Source organism: Salvelinus alpinus, chromosome 6 (assembly GCF_045679555.1).
Source record: "Salvelinus alpinus chromosome 6, SLU_Salpinus.1, whole genome shotgun sequence".
NCBI classification, from domain to species: Eukaryota; Metazoa; Chordata; class Actinopteri; order Salmoniformes; family Salmonidae; genus Salvelinus; species Salvelinus alpinus.
In genome coordinates this window covers 69329478-69353012 of record NC_092091.1, presented here as the reverse complement: position 1 = coordinate 69353012, position 23535 = coordinate 69329478, and the positions used below count along the sequence as shown (strand labels likewise).

At 45.8% G+C, this 23535-nt stretch overlaps 1 protein-coding gene across 5 annotated transcripts in view; it reads right to left on the bottom strand.

Annotated features, from left to right (window-relative positions):
• The window catches only part of bnc2 (basonuclin zinc finger protein 2), a 306633-nt gene that overhangs the window by 124831 nt on the left and 158267 nt on the right, over positions 1 to 23535 (bottom strand). For all 5 annotated transcript variants that reach the window (XM_071407641.1, XM_071407640.1, XM_071407644.1 and 2 more), the window contains 2 exons: positions 15720 to 15822; positions 13028 to 13263 (listed from right to left, as the gene is read on the bottom strand). In XM_071407641.1, coding sequence (XP_071263742.1) covers positions 13028 to 13263; positions 15720 to 15822 — 339 coding nt within the window. The remainder of the gene's footprint in view (positions 1 to 13027; positions 13264 to 15719; positions 15823 to 23535) is intronic.

The following is a 23535-nucleotide window of genomic DNA, read 5'->3' as shown; positions in this document are numbered from 1 at the left end:
GCAGTGTAGTGTGTGTGTTTGTGTGCAGTGGAGTGTGTGTGTTTGTGTGCAGTGTAGTGTGTGTATTTGTGTGCAGTGTAGTGTGTGTATTTGTGTGCAGTGTAGTGTGTGTGTTTGTGTGCAGTGGAGTGTGTGTGTTTGTGTGCAGTGTAGTGTGTGTATTTGTGTGCAGTGTAGTGTGTGTATTTGTGTGCAGTGTAGTGTGTGTATTTGTGTGCAGTGTAGTGTGTGTATTTGTGTGCAGTGTAGTGTGTGTATTTGTGTGCAGTGTAGTGTGTGTATTTGTGTGCAGTGTAGTGTGTGTGTTTGTGTGCAGTGTAGTGTGTGTGTTTGTGTGCAGTGTAGTGTGTGTATTTGTGTGCAGTGTAGTGTGTGTATTTGTGTGCAGTGTAGTGTGTGTATTTGTGTGCAGTGTAGTGTGTGTATTTGTGTGCAGTGTAGTGTGTGTATTTGTGTGCAGTGTAGTGTGTGTATTTGTGTGCAGTGTAGTGTGTGTATTTGTGTGCAGTGTAGTGTGTGTGTTTGTGTGCAGTGTAGTGTGTGTGTTTGTGTGCAGTGTAGTGTGTGTGTTTGTGTGCAGTGTAGTGTGTGTGTTTGTGTGCAGTGTAGTGTGTGTGTTTGTGTGCAGTGTAGTGTGTGTATTTGTGTGCAGTGTAGTGTGTGTTTGTGTGCAGTGTAGTGTGTGTTTGTGTGCAGTGTAGTGTGTGTGTTTGTGTGCAGTGTAGTGTGTGTATTTGTGTGCAGTGTAGTGTGTATTTGTGTGCAGTGTAGTGTGTGTTTGTGTGCAGTGTAGTGTGTGTTTGTGTGCAGTGTAGTGTGTGTTTGTGTGCAGTGTAGTGTGTGTTTGTGTGCAGTGTAGTGTGTGTTTGTGTGCAGTGTAGTGTGTGTGTTTGTGTGCAGTGTAGTGTGTGTATTTGTGTGCAGTGTAGTGTGTGTATTTGTGTGCAGTGTAGTGTGTGTGTTTGTGTGCAGTGTAGTGTGTGTGTTTGTGTGCAGTGTAGTGTGTGTGTTTGTGTGCAGTGTAGTGTGTGTGTTTGTGTGCAGTGTAGTGTGTGTGTTTGTGTGCAGTGTAGTGTGTATTTGTGTGCAGTGTAGTGTGTGTTTGTGTGCAGTGTAGTGTGTGTGTTTGTGTGCAGTGTAGTGTGTGTTTGTGTGCAGTGTAGTGTGTGTATTTGTGTGCAGTGTAGTGTGTATTTGTGTGCAGTGTAGTGTGTGTTTGTGTGCAGTGTAGTGTGTGTGTTTGTGTGCAGTGTAGTGTGTGTTTGTGTGCAGTGTAGTGTGTGTGTTTGTGTGCAGTGTAGTGTGTGTGTTTGTGTGCAGTGTAGTGTGTGTTTGTGTGCAGTGTAGTGTGTGTGTTTGTGTGCAGTGTAGTGTGTGTGTTTGTGTGCAGTAGTGTGTGTGTTTGTGTGCAGTGTAGTGTGTGTGTTTGTGTGCAGTGTAGTGTGTGTGTTTGTGTGCAGTGTAGTGTGTGTGTTTGTGTGCAGTGTAGTGTGTGTGTTTGTGTGCAGTGTAGTGTGTGTTTGTGTGCAGTGTAGTGTGTGTGTTTGTGTGCAGTGTAGTGTGTGTGTTTGTGTGCAGTGTAGTGTGTGTGTTTGTGTGCAGTAGTGTGTGTGTTTGTGTGCAGTGTAGTGTGTGTGTTTGTGTGCAGTGTAGTGTGTGTGTTTGTGTGCAGTGTAGTGTGTGTGTTTGTGTGCAGTGTAGTGTGTGTGTTTGTGTGCAGTGTAGTGTGTGTGTTTGTGTGCAGTGTAGTGTGTGTGTTTGTGTGCAGTGTAGTGTGTGTGTTTGTGTGCAGTGTAGTGTGTGTATTTGTGTGCAGTGTAGTGTGTGTATTTGTGTGCAGTGTAGTGTGTATTTGTGTGCAGTGTAGTGTGTGTATTTGTGTGCAGTGTAGTGTGTATTTGTGTGCAGTGTAGTGTGTATTTGTGTGCAGTAGTGTGTGTGTATTTGTGTGCAGTAGTGTGTGTGTTTGTGTGCAGTGTAGTGTGTGTGTTTGTGTGCAGTAGTGTGTGTGTTTGTGTGCAGTGTAGTGTGTGTGTTTGTGTGCAGTAGTGTGTGTGTTAGCGGTTCCATCTGGGTCTCCTGGAAGCGCGGTGGAGTCAGGAAAACCGCATCTCATAAAAGGGGGAGGAAGCCCAATGTTCTACAAGGACAGAACATTACAGAGAATGTCGCTCAGGAAAACCCTGGGCTTGGGCCCACATGTTGGCTGGCTGACTAGGCCTTCTCTCTCCCCCTTCTCTTTTCCTCACTCTGTCTCTAGCTCTCTCTCTCTCAATATTTCTCTCTCTTAATAGGCAAAGGAACAAGAAAAGGAAAGACAGAAATAACGAGAGAGACAGCAAGAAACAGCTAAAGGTTGAAAGAGAGAGAGAGAGACATCGAGAGAGAGAGAGAGAGAGAGAGAGAGAGAGGGCCAGACTGATAGGAATTCCATCTGTCGGGACGGAGCGGAGCGGTGACAGGCGGCGAGAGAACCAAAGGCATCTGGTCTCCATTGGTGCTGGGGGGGTGCGGGCCAACTAACAGGGCCTGCTCTGGCTCTGGAACCATATGAGGGAGAGATGGATGGAGAGAGGGCTGGAGAGACTGAGGGGTTGAGCCAAGGACCTGGCAAAGGGGGGACAGGGAGAGGAAAGAGAGAGAGAAAGAGAGGGAGATAGAAAGGGAGAGTAGGGCCCCCGACGACTGGTAGTCGTGAGACCTGTCTCGATTTTTCACACATTGCTTTGGATTGTGCTGGGGGGGGGGGGCTATGGGAGGTTTGGCATGTATGTAGTCAGGGTGTAGGGGGAGCCGAGTTAATCACAGTATTTTGAGGAGAGGAGTTGAGAGGAGTCGAGTTGTCCTCAAAAGCCTAGCGCATGTGTGTATGTTGTGTGTGTGGTTCATGTGGACGTTTGTTGATAAGTCTTTGGGTTGAGATCAGAACAAAAGAGAGGAGAACAGAGGTGTGATGATCAGTCAGCGCTGTCAGGGGAGACAGACCTACTATACAGCCAGCATAGTTCACAGCCAGATACACTGAGGTAGCCATGAGGAGCTCTCTGAGGAACACATATGTTCATAAGGGAAACAGATATTCTATATGGTGCGATGAATATGTTCATTAGGGATTACCATGACGACTAAATGTACCCAAATAAATAGTGGATGATACAACCAGAATGAGATTGTTGTGACAAACACCATCACAGTAGTGATGGAATGTTATCATATTGTATATTGAATGAATGAGACAAACATGATCTGGTACATGTCTGGCTAGGGGATGTGATCTGGTACATGTCTGGCTAGGGGATGTGATCTAGTACATGTCTGGCTAGGGGATGTGATCTGGTACATGTCTGACTAGGGGATGTGATCTGGTACATGTCTGGCTAGGGGATGTGATCTGGTACATGTCTGGCTAGGGGATGTGATCTGGTACATGTCTGGCTAGGGGATGTGATCTGGTACATGTCTGGCTAGGGGATGTGATCTGGTACATGTCTGACTAGGGGATGTGATCTGGTACATGTCTGGCTAGGGGATGTGATCTGGTACATGTCTGGCTAGGGGATGTGATCTGGTACATGTCTGGCTAGGGGATGTGATCTGGTACATGTCTGGCTAAGGGATGTGATCTGGTACATGTCTGGCTAGGGGATGTGATCTGGTACATGTCTGGCTAGGGGATGTGATCTGGTACATGTCTGACTAGGGGATGTGATCTGGTACATGTCTGACTAGGGGATGTGATCTGGTACATGTCTGACTAGGGGATGTGATCTGGTACATGTCTGGCTAGGGGATGTGATCTGGTACATGTCTGGCTAGGGGATGTGATCTGGTACATGTCTGGCTAGGGGATGTGATCTGGTACATGTCTGGCTAGGGGATGTGATCTGGTACATGTCTGGCTAAGGGATGTGATCTGGTACATGTCTGGCTAGGGGATGTGATCTGGTACATGTCTGGCTAGGGGATGTGATCTGGTACATGTCTGGCTAGGGGATGTGATCTGGTACATGTCTGGCTAGGGGATGTGATCTGGTACATGTCTGGCTAAGGGATGTGATCTGGTACATGTCTGGCTAGGGGATGTGATCTGGTACATGTCTGGCTAGGGGATGTGATCTGGTACATGTCTGGCTAGGGGATGTGATCTGGTACATGTCTGGCTAGGGGATGTGATCTGGTACATGTCTGGCTAAGGGATGTGATCTGGTACATGTCTGGCTAGGGGATGTGATCTGGTACATGTCTGGCTAGGGGATGTGATCTGGTACATGTCTGGCTAGGGGATGTGATCTGGTACATGTCTGGCTAAGGGATGTGATCTGGTACATGTCTGACTAGGGGATGTGATCTGGTACATGTCTGGCTAAGGGATGTGATCTGGTACATGTCTGACTAGGGGATGTGATCTGGTACATGTCTGGCTAGGGGATGTGATCTGGTACATGTCTGGCTAGGGGATGTGATCTGGTACATGTCTGGCTAGGGGATGTGATCTGGTACATGTCTGGCTAGGGGATGTGATCTTATCATACGATGCTACAACATGCGTCCATACTGATGATGACATGTAATGGTGAGAATAACCACCGATAAAAGCAGCAGGAAAATGAAAAGGTCAGCAAGACAATACAGTCTGGTTTACAACCCTTCCTTAAATTCAGCCAAAACAGACACTTTCCACTAAACAACCATTTTATTTCTTTTATTTTCTGAAAATCTAGCAGAAGTGTGGGTTTGGGTCTGTAATGATCCCGCTGGGTTTTTCAGTACAATTTCCTAATGGAATATTTTACTGCACAACAGTCGTGGAGTGGCGAGGACCACTGCGAAGGTCATTAAAGCACTTTTTGAAATTAAAACAGTTGAAAATGAGATCACGGGGAGCGATTGTGTCCCTACGGTGGCTATAAGAATGTGTTTACTGAGAGGAGAAGTACAGTGCGTTAGGCCTCATTAGCTTATTGCTATAGATGCAATGTGTGTGTGTGTGTGTGTGTGTGTGTGTGTGTGTGTGTGTGTGTGTGTGTGTGTGTGTGTGTGTGTGTGTGTGTGTGTGTGTGTGTGTGTGTGTGTGTGTGTGTGTGTGTGTGTGTGTGTGTGTGTGTGCATTGTTTACAATTGGCTCATTCATCCCCCTCCTCTCCCCTGTAACTATTCCCCAGGTCGTTGCTGCAAATGAGAACGTGTTCTCAGTCAACTTACCTGGTAAAATAACGGATAAATAAAATAAAAAATAAAAAAAAATTGTTAACTATGCTATTGTTAAGAGTTAATCAGCTGTAGAGGTTATAGCGATATATAATTATGTTTGCTAATGGTTCATAATTGCTGATTGTGTGTGTGTATGTGTACACTGTGTGTGTGTGTATGTATGCATGTGTGTGTGTGTGTGTGTGCCTATGTGTGTGTGCGTATGTATATATGTGTATGTATGCGTGCATGCGTGTGTGTGTGTAACTGTAATGTGAAGATCAGATCATACAATGGTCCTTAGGAGAAAAAGAGAGGGAGACGGAGAAAGACACACCATTGTAAATACAACCCATATTTATGCTTATTTATTGTCCCTTTTGTACTTTAACCATGTGTACATCGTTACAACACTGTATATATACATAATATGACATTTATAATGTCTTTATTCTTTTGAAACTTCCGTTTGTGTAATATTTACTGTTAATTTTAATTGTTATTTCACTTTTGTGTATTATCTACCTCACTTGCTTTGGCAATGTTAACATATGTTTCCCATGCCAATAAAGCCCCTTGAATTGAATTGATTTGAATTTAAAGAGAGAGAGAAAGAGAGAGGGAGAGGAAGAGGGAGGGAGAGGTAGAGGGAGGGAGAGGAAGAAAAAAACAATCATTCATTTTAATGGCTATTGATGTTATTTATAATTCCCCTCACTTCGCAAATCACAATTCCAACCACTTGACGACCTATTGAGCTTTTTATGCTATCGATTCATTTCCTCCTGCTTAAACAGTCTATTACAATGGTAAATTGCGAAGTGTACGCATATTTAGTCACGCCTCAACAATATATTTACCCTTCTTATGCTGTACGTGACCTAGCATAATGCATTGAGATGGAGAGTAGAATTTGTCTTTGCTGCTGGGATAATTAATTAATATCTCATAGAATCATAATTGTAGGATTACAAAAGGAGGAAATTGAATGATGGGAAAAATCGAATTATGACAAACGTGCAAATATTCTTACTGATGAGGAAAACTATGATGATAATTATGATAGTACTGATGTTGATGACAACGAAGATAATCATGACAATAACCATGATAACAGTCATGTTTAAAGTGACAGGAGGTTGATTATCTTGGTGTATCAGCTCAGTAATCTGTGTGCTGGGAAGGAGAGGTGCGTGGCGTTGGGAAACAACTGAAATGTCCACATAGGAGAGAAGGAAGAACCAGATGATCCTACGTGACGCACCACTCTAATCCTGCTCTGGAGCTATACAAAACAGTTGTATGGACACACACACGTACTATAAAACACACACACACACACACATAACTAGGTATGTAGGGACGTATGTCCACACGCATGTACAAGTACAATGCGCACACACTCACACACACATATGCTCAAACACTAAAGTACACACAGGTTAGCTACACCTGGTTTCTGGTAACACAGTGTTAAGTTAAGGGCAAAGCCTTCACCTTTATGTTGCAGCATTCCAACCCAAACAGATGAACAGAGAGAGGGAAGATAGAAAGTGGAGAAAAAGCCCTCACTCTCTTCACGGTCCTGAGATCACAGCAGTGCGGGTGCTGACAAAGGACTGTGTGTGTGTGTGTCTGTGTCGTCTCCGTGCCGGAGGGTGTGTTCCTGTGCGCCGGTGTGTGTGTGAGTGACATGCGGCAGGGCCCAATCGGCCGGGGAGCGGGGTGGACAGTGATTACGGGTGACAGTGGTGTTACCGTGGAGACAGGTGAAGGCTGGAGAGTGGAGGGATGGAGAGAACATTATTCATATATTCAGAAGGCTGGCTGGGACTTTCAACATGTTGTATCCCCCGCAGTCAGACATTACACGGGTGCCACCGGCACTGGAACAACACACACGAGAGAGAGAGGAGCTGACACAACATACTGGAACTTAGACACGGGCAGACGAGCAGAGAGAAATGGTGTGTTTGTACCTGTCTGTGTATGCGTGCGTGTATGTACCTGTCTGTGTGAGTGTGAATGTACCTGTCTGTGTGAGTGTGTGTTTGTACCTGTCTGTCTGTGTGAGTGTGTGTGTGTGAGTGTGTGTATGTACCCATCTGTCTGTGTGGGTGTGTGTGTGAAATAATACTTGGTGTGTGTGTGTGTGTGTGTGTGTGTGTGTGTGTGTGTGTGTGTGTGTGTGTGTGTGTGTGTGTGTGTGTGTGTGTGTGTGTGTGTGTGTGTGTGCATGTACCTGTGTGTGTGCGTGTGTGTGTGTGTGTGTGTGTGTGTGTGTGTGTGTGTGTGTGTGTGTGTGTGTGTGTGTGTGTGTGTGTGTGTGTGTGTGTGTGTGTGTGTGTGTGTGTGTGTGTGTGTGTGTGTGTGTGTGTGTGTGTGTGTGTGTGTGTGTGTGTGTGTGTGTGTGTGTGTACCTGTCTGTCTGTCTGTGTGGGTGTGTGAAATAATACATGGTGTGAGTGTGAGGCATCAGAAGGCCTGAGGTCTATTCTGTCAGCTCAGTGTCTTGGGCTCTATGGTGCAGCACTGACACACACACAACACCCTGCTGCACACACTGGTCATGACAACACACACACTGGTCATGACAACACACACACTGGTCATGACAACACACACACTGGTCAGGACAACACACACACTGGTCAGGACAACACACACACTGGTCAGGACAACACACACACTGGTCAGGACAACACACACACTGGTCAGGACAACACACACACTGGTCAGGACAACACACACACTGGTCAGGACAACACACACACTGGTCATGACAACACACACACTGGTCAGGACAACACACACACTGGTCATGACAACACACACACTGGTCAGGACAACACACACACTGGTCATGACAACACACACACTGGTCAGGACAACACACACACTGGTCAGGACAACACACACACTGGTCATGACAACACACACACTGGTCATGACAACACACACACTGGTCAGGACAACACACACACTGGTCAGGACAACACACACACTGGTCAGGACAACACACACACTGGTCAGGACAACACACACACTGGTCAGGACAACACACACACTGGTCAGGACAACACACACACTGGTCAGGACAACACACACACTGGTCAGGACAACACACACACTGGTCAGGACAACACACACACTGGTCAGGACAACACACACACTGGTCATGACAACACACACACTGGTCAGGACAACACACACACTGGTCATGACAACACACACACTGGTCAGGACAACACACACACTGGTCAGGACAACACACACACTGGTCAGGACAACACACACACTGGTCAGGACAACACACACACTGGTCAGGACAACACACACACTGGTCAGGACAACACACACACTGTTTAGGACAACACACGCACTGGTCATGACAACACACACACACACTGGTCAGGACAACACACACACACACTGGTCAGGACAACACACACACTGGTCATGACAACACACACACACACTGGTCAGGACAACACACACACTGGTCATGACAACACACACACACACTGGTCAGGACAACACACACACACACTGGTCAGGACAACACACACACTGGTCATGACAACACACACACACACTGGTCAGGACAACACACACACTGGTCATGACAACACACACACACACTGGTCAGGACAACACACACACACACTGGTCAGGACAACACACACACTGGTCAGGACAACACACACACTGGTCATGACAACACACACACACACTGGTCAGGACAACACACACACACACTGGTCAGGACAACACACACACTGGTCATGACAACACACACACACACTGGTCAGGACAACACACACACTGGTCATGACAACACACACACACACTGGTCAGGACAACACACACACACACTGGTCAGGACAACACACACACTGGTCAGGACAACACACACACTGGTCATGACAACACACACACACACTGGTCAGGACAACACACACACACACTGGTCAGGACAACACACACACTGGTCAGGACAACACACACACTGGTCATGACAAAACACACACACACTGGTCAGGACAACACACACACACACTGGTCATGACAACACACACACACACTGGTCAGGACAACACACACACTGGTCAGGACAACACACACACACACTGGTCAGGACAACACACACACTGGTCATGACAACACACACACTGGTCATGACAACACACACACTGGTCAGGACAACACACACACACTGGTCATGACAACACACACACTGGTCATGACAACACACACACTGGTCATGACAACACACACACTGGTCAGGACAACACACACACACTGGTCATGACAACACACACACTGGTCATGACAACACACACACACACTGGTCATGACAACACACACACTGGTCATGACAACACACACACTGGTCAGGACAACACACACACTGGTCATGACAACACACACACTGGTCATGACAACACACACACTGGTCAGGACAACACACACACACTGGTCAGGACAACACACACACACACACTGGTCATGACAACACACACACACACACACTGGTCATGACAACACACAACACACACTGGTCAGGACAACACACACACTAGTCAGGACAACACACACACTGGTCAGGACAACACACACACTGGTCATGACAACACACACACTGGTCAGGACAACACACACACTGGTCATGACAACACACACACTGGTCAGGACAACACACACACTGGTCAGGACAACACACACACTGGTCATGACAACACACACACTGGTCAGGACAACACACACACTGGTCATGACAACACACACACTGGTCATGACAACACACACACTGGTCAGGACAACACACACACTGGTCATGACAACACACACACTGGTCAGGACAACACACACACTGGTCATAACAACACACACACTGGTCATGACAACACACACACTGGTCATGACAACACACACACTGGTCAGGACAACACACACACACACACACACACTGGTCATGACACACACACACACTGGTCAGGACACACACACACACACACACACACACACACACACACACTGGTCAGGACACACACACACACACTGGTCAGGACAACACACACACACACACACTAGTCAGGACAACACACACACACACACTGGTCAGGACAACACACACACTGGTCAGGACAACACACACACACACTGGTCAGGACAACACTGGTCAGGACAACACACACACTGGTCATGAAAACACACACACTGGTCAGGACAACACACACACTGGTCATGACAACACACACACTGGTCAGGACAACACACACACACACACACACACTGCTTCCCCTCTCCCAAACTCTGTGTTTTCTAAATGCAAAATATTCCTAAAGGCTGAATCAGCAGTCTGGCACATCATCCCCCCTTCCCCTCCACACCCCAAGGCATGCTGGGTAGTGAAGGTTGAACCAGAGACACAGAAAGAGAGGGATAAATAACACTCTAAACACGCCTAAAGAGGAAAATAAAAGCGGGGAAGAGAGGAGACGAGAGGAGGAGGAGGAGAGAAAGAGGAGAGGAGAGAAAGAGATGTGTGAGAGGTAAGGGGGATTTATTAGTTGGATTGTACCGTGTGCGTGTTGGAGATTTCCTGACGCGTGTGTAGGGTTTGTCACTCAGAGCCATTCTCTGACGCACGTACGCACAAGCACGCACGCCCGCACGCACACACACGCACACACACACACACACACGTACAACAGATCATGAACTGGGTGTTGACTTCAGTGTCGTAGGAGTGAAAGGAGGATGATTGAGTGAAAAGCCAGAGAGAGAGAGAGATTACATGGAGGGGTTTTCTGTCCTATGATCAGATGTCAAGGATCATGTCATTTACTTCACAGGACAATAAAGGCAGGAAAAGGTTCTGAGTACTGACACGTCTGTATCAATCAACTGACTGAAATGATCAAAACCCTGAATCAAATGTCCTTCTCAATTTAATGGGTTCACACACTGATAATCCCTTTCATATTCATATTGTATTTCATTCTATTACATCATCAGATAAATACAGGAAGACATGTTTTTACATCCCATCAATATCTCCCATAACTCTCCTCCATTGGTTCTACCATGGAGCGCTGTATAGAGAGAATAAACGCACCACAGACATAACGTGGCTGCCCTGAGGCTGGGAGATGATTGAATTTCATAGCTACTTACAGGCTAATAGGCTACAACGACTGCTCACTGTCCTTAAGTGACTGACAATTTGGGCTGCGGAGCGAAACCTTTGAAGGCCTTTTTGAAGAGATCTGGGGGGGGGGGTTAGTGACTAGGCTGGGCTGGGCGGTTTGAACAATGATAGTTAGATAGACAGTCTATTAGAACCAGCTGATCCAACCACACTGAGTTAGAACGTTTCGATAGCCAATGGCGAGGTCTTTCTCACAGTCTAAGACTATACGGGTTGGACGAGGATTGGAAGACGAATATGTTATTTTTTGTCAGAGTGCAAAATAATTGAAAAATAAATTATATCAAAAGAAAAAAGATAAAACTAGATAGATAAAAAAATTATTTGATTGATTTTTTTAACAACGCAAAATCAAATCTCCTGGGTATATTGAGTCTAATAAATCCAGCAACTCAACCTAAAGCCTGTAAGAATGCATGGATCTGTTTATTTGTCTCTGTGTGTATCTCCATTGTGTGCGTATTGTTCTGTGTGTGTGTCTGTGTGTTCGACAAGTCTGCGAGCAGTTTACTCACAGAAGCTGTTTCCACATACAAGGCCTCAAAACTGCCCTCTCCTCCCTCCATCTCTCCTTTCTCTCCAGCCATGCTGTTCCACTTACCCACACTCCTTTGTGGAACACAAGCCCCAGCCACGGTACCTCGCCTGCCTCGCCGCCACAACGCTGCTATTGGCTTTGGACAACACACACACCACCGAACACCCTAACCACAAGCACATGTTCCCCTCGTTCTTAACTAATTCATTCAGGAACACTTTGGTTTGGGTTTTGAGAGACCAAAACCTCTACCTTTGATTAAGAAATGTGTCTGACTGCAATTATATGGGAGGGAGGGGTAAGTACGATGGTGGTTTTATAGTCTGCTGGCGTGACATTTTTCTATTCTATTTTTCATTGTGTTTTTCGTTGTTGCAGAGGGACACTGTTGACGGGAGTTGTTGGAAGCAAAGAGGAGAATTAGAGAAATATTGAGCGATAGCTTTTTAAACACGTTCAATTGTTGCTACTGTTTCTTTGATCGATAGCCTTTGGAAAAGTACTGCGATGGTGAGAGTGATTTGCGGGCCCACTTGGTGACATATATAGAGGCTGCAATGAGTCTGAATAAGTGGACTTGTTAAACATCCGAGAGAATCACACACACTCACATCTGGGAGTGTATAAATGATTACAGTGCATAGTCACATCTAAAATATGTTACGTGATCCATGTGTATTCATATTCAGTGATCAGTTTGTAAGTGTGTATATATTTGATTATAAACTGGTTGGCTCGAGCCCTGAATGCTGATTGGCTGACAGCCATGGTTTATCAGACCGTATACCTCGGGTATGAAAAACATGTATTTTTCCTGCTCTAATTAAGTTGGTAACCAGTTTATAATAGCAATAAGGCACCTCGGGGGGTGTGATATATGGCCAATATACCACGGCTAAGGGCTGTGGTATATATCTCTATGAACAGCCCTTAGCCGTGGTATATCGGCCATATACCACACCTCCTCGGGCCTTATTGTTTAAATATTACACTGTGAATGTCCATGACGTGTTCCTGTGTGTTTAGCTACTACGGTTCTAGTAACACACGCCTGTATCAGAACCGTGTCCCTGACTCCCACCTACCTGCAGTATGTAGCCCCTGACATAGTCCCTCAGGGTCCAGCCCAGGCCGTGCAGTATGTGGAGCACCTCCTCCTGCTTCAGAACACTGAACAGACGGTCCAGCAGGATCTTCAGTCTGACCGGCACCGCCTGGGTCCCGTACAGCATCAGGCTGCTGATGTCAAACACCACGTTGGACTGAACTATCTCCACCTGGGTGGGGTGGTACAGGTGCTGCGTGCTCAGCTTGTCCAGCGCTGGGATGAGGGGACAAGGACACACACCAACATGAGTAGGCTTAAACATACATACAGGACATACTAATTCAATGACAATTCATTAGTCAATGAAAAACACAGGCGTTTTGGTTCAGAACATGTGTTTATGTTTTATTTTTATGGTTAACTTCGAATCCCGTCCTGAAACCCTCTTGCATATACTCTGCAGGTATAGACACATGCAGGTGCCTAAACACAGACACACCCTGCCAGCCTCACCAGGTAATGACTAGCACGTTTCCCCCTGTCTCCAGTCTTCTCTGGGAGGTAACAGTGCAGGGAGATAACAACACATCTAGGAGATCAAATGTAACTGACTGCCTTTCTCTATGTAGTCTCTGCCTCTCCTCTTTTCATCTCTCTTTCAATCTCTATTTGCACCTACAATGTCTCTCTCTCCATCCCTCCCTCCCTCAAAAGTGCCCCATCTCCCTCTGTCTGTGTCTCATCTCCTTTTCTACCTCACTTTATTAAGTAAGTATGGAAGCATTTCACTGTAAGTATGGAAGCATTTCACTGTTAGTATGGAAGCATTTCACTGTTAGTGTGGACGCATTTCACTGTTAGTGTGGAAGCATTTCACTGTTAGTGTGGAAGCATTTCACTGTTAGTATGGAAGCATTTCACTGTTAGTGTGGAAGCATTTCACTGTTAGTGTGGAAGCATTTCACTGTTAGTGTGGAAGCATTTCACTGTTAGTGTGGAAGCATTTCACTGTTAGTGTGGACGCATTTCACTGTTAGTGTGGAAGCATTTCACTGTTAGTGTGGAAGCATTTCACTGTTAGTGTGGAAGCATTTCACTGTTAGTGTGGAAGCATTTCACTGTTAGTGTGGAAGCATTTCACTGTTAGTGTGGAAGCATTTCACTGTTAGTATGGAAGCATTTCACTGTTAGTGTGGAAGCATTTCACTGTTAGTGTGGAAACATTTCACTGATAGTATGGAAGCATTGCACTGTAAGTAAGCATGCGTTTCACTGTAAGTAAGTAAGCATTTATCTTCCCCTCTAGGCTGTCTCGTCCCCTCTACCCAGTCTCTTCCCCTCTACCCAGTCTCTTCCCCTCTACCCAGTCTCTTCCCCTCTACCCTGTATCTTCCCTCTACCCTGTCTCTTCCCCTCTACCCTGTCTCTTCCCCTCTACCCTGTCTCTTCCCCTCTACCCTGTCTCTTCCCTCTACCCTGTCTCTTCCCCTCTACCCTGTCTCTTCCCCTCTACCCTGTCTCTTCCCCTCTACCCTGTCTCTTCCCCTCTACCCTGTCTCTTCCCCTCTACCCTGTCTCTTCCCCTCTACCCAGTATCTTCCCTCTACCCAGTTTCTTCCCCTCTACCTATCTCTCCCATCACCACCTCTCTCCCATCACCACCTCTCCACCTTACCCTCACTCACTTGCTTTTCTCTACATCCCCCTCTCCTTCACTCCTTTTTTCCCCCCTCCCTCCCTTCCTCCCTCCCTCCCACTCCTCCCTCCCCTCTTCTCTCTTCGCCTGTCTGTATGACACCTGGTTTTGTCTCCTCTGATCCCAGGACAGCCTTTCCGCTGACGAGGGCTTTGCCTGACAACACACTCTGCGAGACACGAACATCATAAAAAATGAAGAACTGCTTGTCAGAGTGGCTGCCAATGCCGAGATGAAATGAAAAGTGGGGAGAGCGAAGGAGAGAAGGGCCCTCTGACAGTTCAGAGAAGGAGATTAAAAATATTCAATGGGGTCCTGTGCTGATCGCTGAAGGCCCTCTCTACGCTTGGGCCAAACAGGTGTTTTCTTTTATCTTATTTTCCCCTCTGTTCCCTCCTTTCTATGCTTTCCGTCTTCTTTCTTTCTTTCGCTCCATGTCCTTTTTCGTACGCCCCCTGGTATTGTTCTAAGGTAGTAGGTACAGGTATGAACCAAAACACTTAAAGTTTTGAAATAAAATACACACACAGGACAAACACTAAAGTTGAACGGTATCAAATAAACATATTTATCAAATCTTTTATGTGGTAAAAACGTATTGAATCTTCCCTTGTAAGCGTTTATATTAACCTGTTACCTGTAGAATCTATGAGGGGATAACACAACCCTATATAAAAGATATAGGCACTGCATATTATGCTGATCTCTTTAGTGACCCTGTATAAGGAGAGTACAGCTGTGTGTGTCAGGACCTCTCTGCTCTCTCCTCTGGCTAAAGAGACAGGTTTATGAGAGCATATAACTTCACAGGACTAAAGAGGCAGAGAGAGAGAGAGAGACTAATATGACAAACTACTGCAATATTGCAGATATACACTATTGTTGAAATTATTTCCTACCATACCACACGATCTTCTTGTAAAAAAATGTAATAATATTTCATATTACAACTACTGTACAGACAATCTTGGCCACAGTGACTCCCATCACCCTGGTTAGTAGGTCGGCAGAATTCAAAATGGCCGTCTCTTACCGTGAGCCACCCAGCCGTGCTTGCACTGGTCACATGTACGCAGGTGGATCTTTCCTGGCTGGAAACACTCACAGGTGCAGTTCACCAGAGTGCAGCGAATGGCCTGTAGAGACACAGGGGGAGAGGGAGAGAGGAAGGCCATGTCAATCAACTGATCATACAGACAGAGAGAGAGAGAGATGGAGGGAGCAGGGAGAGGACAGAGCTCAGGCTACAGAGCACTCATCAATCAAGCAGTCACACAAACAGAACTGAAGGGTTTCACAGATAGACACCGTAACAGATGTACACCAGTAACAGATCAACGCACAGTCACACAAACAGAACTGAAGGGTTTCACAGATAGACACCGTAACAGATGTACACCAGTAACACATCAACGCACAGTCACACAGAGAGCTCATTTCTCAAAGAGATTTATGTACTGCAATAGCTTTGAATTGTTTCAGCATAGTACAATTTGTTTATTAAATTACATTTTAATATTACAATTGTAATATTAATTTCCTCTGTTCAATCCCTCTGACGAATTCACTATCACCAGATTTCCCACAATACCCTTTGTGTCATCTAATATGAATGATTGAATGAATTCATAACCTGACCCCACCTGAACTGACAGAAACTCCTTTATTTTCTCCTCATTGAATATCTCACTTGTTTTGACTAAGTCACCATTCCTCAATACTAGAGGCTGAACTGGAGCTGACCCCTAAAAGCTTTTAGCAGTTAGAGGTTAAGTGTCTAGACAGCTCAGGAGAGTCCAACTCAGTCCACCAGAATCTGAAGCACTGGTCTGATAAGGCATCACTGTCAATCATAAGTGCTTCAAAGTCTACAGGTCGAGACGTCCATTTTACAGAAAGAAGAGGTCTGTTTTACAGGAAGAAGAGGTCTGTTTTACAGGAAGTTGCTTTAAATGCTAGGCTAATTCACACCTCTATGGTGGAGGTTTATAGTGTGGATTTCATTGATGGAAATGTAATATTTGACAGCTAAACATAGTTGGCATACGGTCTGCCTCACACCCTTCTTCTGTGGGGTCTGTGTAACCACATTAAATACCAACAATATCCACCATGAACAAGGATTTAGAAAAATGACTGTGTTAGAGGCTTCCAAATGTACACAGCTCCAAGCCACAAATTTCTCATTGACACGAATTCTGGAAGGCATAGAGGACTCTGTATTAGGAATGAGGGAGAGAGGGAAAAAGGGGGGAAAAAGAAGGGAGGAAAAATCCCCAAAAGCCAAAAATGTATAATAATCAATGTTGGCACCCCTTGCCTTATCAGTCCATTGTTATGTTAAAAGATGAAATTGATAAATGATAATAATTACATCGAAAACCCTCTCGGTCTTCAAAGACAAATTGCTTAAGGGGGAGGGGGGAATATTTGTGGTTGTAGTGTATTAGCGTAGCGAGACCCTGCTATGGAAATCATCCCTTTTCCAGGAAGAGTTTCATTCTAAAACAGCCAGTCAGCGCTAACATATTTCCTTCCAATATTATTGTAGCCATCGACTCACAATCCTGAATCACAGACCGAATGGAGCCTGAGGTGTTGATAACATAAATAAATAACTTGGTAGAAATAGCACTGATTGAACAGCATGCGGATTGTATGTTTCACGTTTGGCGAAAAGGATGTGGAGTCGATCCCAAATGTCTAAAGTCTGTGTTTCTGTGTTAGACTGCTCTTGTGTAATCACAGAAATGACAGAGGAAAACATCCAACCTTGTAAAAGGGAATGATGTGTATTATAGTAGATGATGGAGGCCTCTTTATTTTGACAGGAAAATCACAATCATATCCACGGTTCTTTGTCATCACGTGCGTCTGCACGAGGGTGTGTGTGCATGTGCACATGCGTGTCCATAAAGTACGTGCGTCTTAGCCCCACTTCAGAATAAGTCTGCCGCTCTTCTCTGCACAGAGAGAGTCATCACAAAACTAAAAGGTGAAGACCTCTTCTAACGTTACATCAACCTCTCCGGCCTCTAGGTCACCAGGCTGCTCGTTATGGAGCACACCAGTCACCATCGTTACATCAACCTCTCCGGCCTCTAGGTCACCAGGCTGCTCGTTATGGAGCACACCAGTCACCATCGTTACATCAACCTCTCCGGCCTCTAGGTCACCAGGCTGCTCGTTATGGAGCACACCAGTCACCATCGTTACATCAACCTCTCCGGCCTCTAGGTCACCAGGCTGCTCGTTATGGAGCACACCAGTCACCATCGTTACATCAACCTCTCCGGCCTCTAGGTCACCAGGCTGCTCGTTATGGAGCACACCAGTCACCATCGTTACATCAACCTCTCCGGCCTCTAGGTCACCAGGCTGCTCGTTATGGAGCACACCAGTCACCATCGTTACATCAACCTCTCCGGCCTCTAGGTCACCAGGCTGCTCGTTATGGAGCACACCAGTCACCATCGTTACATCAACCTCTCCGGCCTCTAGGTCACCAGGCTGCTCGTTATGGAGCACACCAGTCACCATCGTTACATCAACCTCTCCGGCCTCTAGGTCACCAGGCTGCTCGTTATGGAGCACACCAGTCACCATCGTTACATCAACCTCTCCGGCCTCTAGGTCACCAGGCTGCTCGTTATGGAGCACACCAGTCACCATCGTTACATCAACCTCTCCGGCCTCTAGGTCACCAGGCTGCTCGTTATGGAGCACACCAGTCACCATCGTTACATCAACCTCTCCGGCCTCTAGGTCACCAGGCTGCTCGTTATGGAGCACACCTGTCACCATCGTTACGCGCACCTGCAGACTCACCTGGACTCCATCACCTCCCTGATTACCTTCCCTAAATATGTCACTCCTTTTGGATCCTTCCCCAGGCGTTATTGTTTCTGTTCCTGTGTCATGTCTGTGCGTTGTTCGTGTTTCTTATTTTGTATTATGTTGTGTTTATTTATTAAAACACTCACTCCCTGAACTTGCTACCTGACTCTCAACGCACATCGTGACACACACCTCTTACACTACAGTCATTTCCCAGAATCACTTTAGGAACTTCACCAATTTACCACACACACTCTCTTATCTCGCTGCAGCTGATTTATCGCCTGTGACCGGCAGTGTGACAGTGACGCGACACACACACACAGGGTCGTAGGTCGTAGTCCATGATGCAGATGACCCATATTTCACAAGAACCCATGCAGAAAACACCCCATCAGCAGTTACACATCACTGAGGGACAGCAGTAACACAATCACAGGAACCAGTGTTCATACCATCACTGAGAGACAGCAGTAACACAATCACAGGAACCAGTGTTCATACCATCACTGAGGGACAGCAGTAACACAATCACAGGAACCAGTGTTCATACCATCACTGAGGGACAGCAGTAACACAATCACAGGAACCAGTGTTCATACCATCACTGAGGGACAGCAGTAACACAATCACAGGAACCAGTGTTCATACCATCACTGAGGGACAGCAGTAACACAATCACAGGAACCAGTGTTCATACCATCACTGAGGGACAGCAATAACACAATCACAGGAACCAGTGTTCATACCATCACTGAGGGACAGCAGTAACACAATCACAGGAACCAGTGTTCATACCATCACTGAGGGACAGCAGTAACACAATCACAGGAACCAGTGTTCATACCATCACTGAGGGACAGCAGTAACACAATCACAGGAACCAGTGTTCATACCATCACTGAGGGACAGCAGTAACACAATCACAGGAACCAGTGTTCATACCATCACTGAGGGACAGCAGTAACACAATCACAGGAACCAGTGTTCAAAATCAAATCAAATGTTATTCATACCATCACTGAGGGACAGCAATAACACAATCACAGGAACCAGTGTTCATATCATCACTGCACATGGCAAAGGACACACTTATACATACAAGTAACATTCTAACCTTTGCTAGTGTATTGTACCTGTTCAGTACTGTAATACAAGCAGTCAACGTTTCGTAGGACTGAATATCAAACAGAATGACATGCTGTAACCATGACTACATGTAATCCCTCATGCCACACGGTATTAGCCATGTCATTTTACTGCAGTACGTCAAGTATAAAGTGCCACTCCACTGTAACATGACCGTGACCATAACATGACCGTTACCGTAATAGGATTAAATCCCCTAGGTGTTTTAAACCAGATTAGCAGGAGGGAGGTATCAAAGTGAACATGAGCTAATCCCAGATTAACCATCAAATTACACCAAATCCCACCACATCTGCCCAGCAGGTTGGCATCTGGGCAGACAGGGACATCGTTTAGTTTTTGGCAAGGTGGGGACGGGGATTACACCTTTAGTGTGTCAAACTGCTTGTCTATCGCAGGTGTGGCGTAAATCAGGTACCCCCTCTGGTTTCAACCATGTAGCTAATCTGTAGAGGGTGCCGGTTTGCTTTCTGCTACTGTTGTTTGTCTCCCTTCGGGCTCTACATGAGAGCTGAACCAAAGTGTTTATTTTGATTTGTCCTGCTTGCTAACAGGTTGGATTTGTCCTGCTTGCTAACAGGTTGGATTTGTCCTGCTTGCTAACAGGTTGGATTTGTCCTGCTTGCTAACAGGTTGAATTTGTCCTGCTTGCTAACAGGTTGGATTTGTCCTGCTTGCTAACAGGTTGGATTTGTTCTGCTTGCTAACAGGTTGGATTTGTCCTGCTTGCTAACAGGTTGGATTTGTCCTGCTTGCTAACAGGTTGGATTTGTTCTGCATACTAACAGGTTGGATTTGTCCTGCTTGCTAACAGGTTGGATTTGTCCTGCTTGCTAACAGGTTGGATGTGTTCTGCTTGCTAACAGGTTGGATGTGTCCTGCTTGCTAACAGGTTGGATTTGTTCTGCTTGCTAACAGGTTGGATGTGTCCTGCTTGCTAACAGGTTGGATTTGTTCTGCTTGCTAACAGGTTGGATGTGTCCTGCTTGCTAACAGGTTGGATTTGTCCTGCTTGCTAACAGGTTGGATTTGTCCTGCTTGCTAACAGGTTGGATTTGTCCTGCTTGCTAACAGGTTGGATTTGTCCTGCTTGCTAACAGGTTGGATTTGTCCTGCTTGCTAACAGGTTGGATTTGTCCTGCTTGCTAACAGGTTGGATTTGTCCTGCTTGCTAACAGGTTGGATTTGTCCTGCTTGCTAACAGGTTGGATTTGTCCTGCTTGCTAACAGGTTGGATTTGTCCTGCTTGCTAACAGGTTGGATGTGTTCTGCTTGCTAACAGGTTGGATGTGTCCTGCTTGCTAACAGGTTGGATTTGTCCTGCTTGCTAACAGGTTGGATTTGTTCTGCTTGCTAACAGGTTGGATGTGTCCTGCTTGCTAACAGGTTGGATTTGTCCTGCTTGCTAACAGGTTGGATTTGTCCTGCTTGCTAACAGGTTGGATTTGTCCTGCTTGCTAACAGGTTGGATTTGTCCTGCTTGCTAACAGGTTGGATATGTCCTGCTTGCTAACAGGTTGGATTTGTCCTGCTTGCTAACAGGTTGGATTTGGCATCGGCCGATTCTCTATTTATTACACACACTACTACTTCCTCAAAACAATCTGATCTCCACTTCCTATCATGTTACAACACAAAAACTAACCCCAACACAGAGGTCAAAGTTGTCCGTTTTTCCTCAAACCAGCATTAAATGCTACACGACACAACAGTCCGCTATCCTAATTGCCACTTGCTAAAGCCATTTTATAAAACAGCGGCAGCTAGAGATAAAATGAAATATCACACACATGCACCCCCCTGTTTACACGCTGGGGCTGTGTGATGGTTGACGAGATAGTTAAGGAGGTCGTCTAATATAGCAATTAGAGCCCTGGTGTCTGCTGTGCTGCTGCAGTGACAAGGCCTTCTAATCAATGACTTATTACGCTAGCCTAGCAGCCTAATAGCACCTCTCATATCTCCCCATTAACCAGACAGGCTGAAGTATTACAGGCTAGTTAGAGGAGAAGGGCACATCTTCTGCTGAACAGACACTGGGGGGAGAGAGAGGAGCAGGAGAGAGAGAGAGAGAGGAGAAGGAGAGAGAGAGAGACAGGTTAAAGAGAGAGAGAGAGGAGCAGGAGAGAGAGAGAGACAGGTTAAAGAGAGAGAGAGGAGCAGGAGAGAGAGAGAGAGAGAGAGAAGGAGAGAGAGAGAGACAGGTTAAAGAGAGAGAGAGAGGAGCAGGAGAGAGAGAGAGACAGGTTAAAGAGAGAGAGAGGAGCAGGAGAGAGAGAGAGAGGAGAAGGAGAGAGAGAGAGACAGGTTAAAGAGAGAGAGAGAGGAGCAGGAGAGAGAGAGAGACAGGTTAAAGAGAGAGAGAGGAGCAGGAGAGAGAGAGAGACAGGTTAAAGAGAGAGAGAGAGAGAGAGGAGAAGGAGAGAGAGAGAGACAGGTTAAAGAGAGAGAGAGAGAGAGGAGAGAAGAGAGAGAGAGAGAGAGAGAGAGAAGGAGAGGGAGAGAGAGAGAGACAGGTTAACGAGAGAGAGAGAGAAAGAGATAGAGAGAATGAGAGAGAGAGAGAGAGAGAAAAAGAGAGATTGGAGAAGGGGAGAAAAAGAGAAAGAGAGAGACATAGAGAGAGAGACAGATATAGGGAGAGAGAAAGAGAGAGCGAGAAGGGGAGAAAGAGAGAGAAATAATCTGCCTCTCGTCACCAGCCTACTACTGCTCTTGGCTAACACACTCTATATTATTTGGAGTGTGTGTTCATACCGACACTAAAGACTGTCTAGATTATTTGGAGTGTGGTTCATACCGACACTAGAGACTGTCTAGATTATTTGGAGTGTGGGTTCATACCTACACTAGAGACTGTCTAGACTATTTGGAGTGTGGGTTCATACCGAGACTAGAGACTGTCTAGATTATTTGGAGTGTGGTTCATACCTACACTAGAGACTGTCTAGACTATTTGGAGTGTGGTTCATACCTACACTAGAGACTGTCTAGATTATTTGGAGTGTGTGTTCATACCTACACTAGAGACTGTCTAGATTATTTGGAGTGTGGTTCATGCCTACACTAGAGACTGTCTAGACTATTTGGAGTGTGGTTCATGCCTACACTAGAGACTGTCTAGATTATTTGGAGTGTGGTTCATACCTACACTAGAGACTGTCTAGACTACTTGGAGTGTGGTTCATGCCTACACTAGAGACTGTCTAGATTATTTGGAGTGTGGTTCATGCCTACACTAGAGACTGTCTAGATTATTTGGAGTGTGGTTCATACCTACACTAGAGACTGTCTAGATTATTTGCAGTGTGTGTTCATACCTACACTAGAGACTGTCTAGATTATTTGGAGTGTGGTTCATGCCTACACTAGAGACTGTCTAGATTATTTGGAGTGTGTGTTCATACCTACACTAGAGACTGTCTAGATTATTTGGAGTGTGGTTCATACCGACACTAGAGACTGTCTAGATTATTTGGAGTGTGTGTTCATACCTACACTAGAGACTGTCTATATTATTTGGAGTGTGTGTTCATACCTACACTAGAGACTGCCTAGACTATTTGGAGTGTGTGTTCATACCTACACTAGAGACTGTCTATATTATTTGGAGTGTGTGTTCATACCTACACTAGAGACTGTCTAGACTATTTGGAGTGTGTGTTCATACCGACACTAGAGACTGCCTATATTATTTGCAGTGTGTGTTCATACCTACACTAGAGACTGTCTAGACTATTTGGCGTGTGTGTTCATACCTACACTAGAGACTGTCTAGACTATTTGCAGTGTGTGTTCATACCTACACTAGAGACTGTCTAGACTATTTGGAGTGTGGGTTCATACCGACACTAGAGACTGCC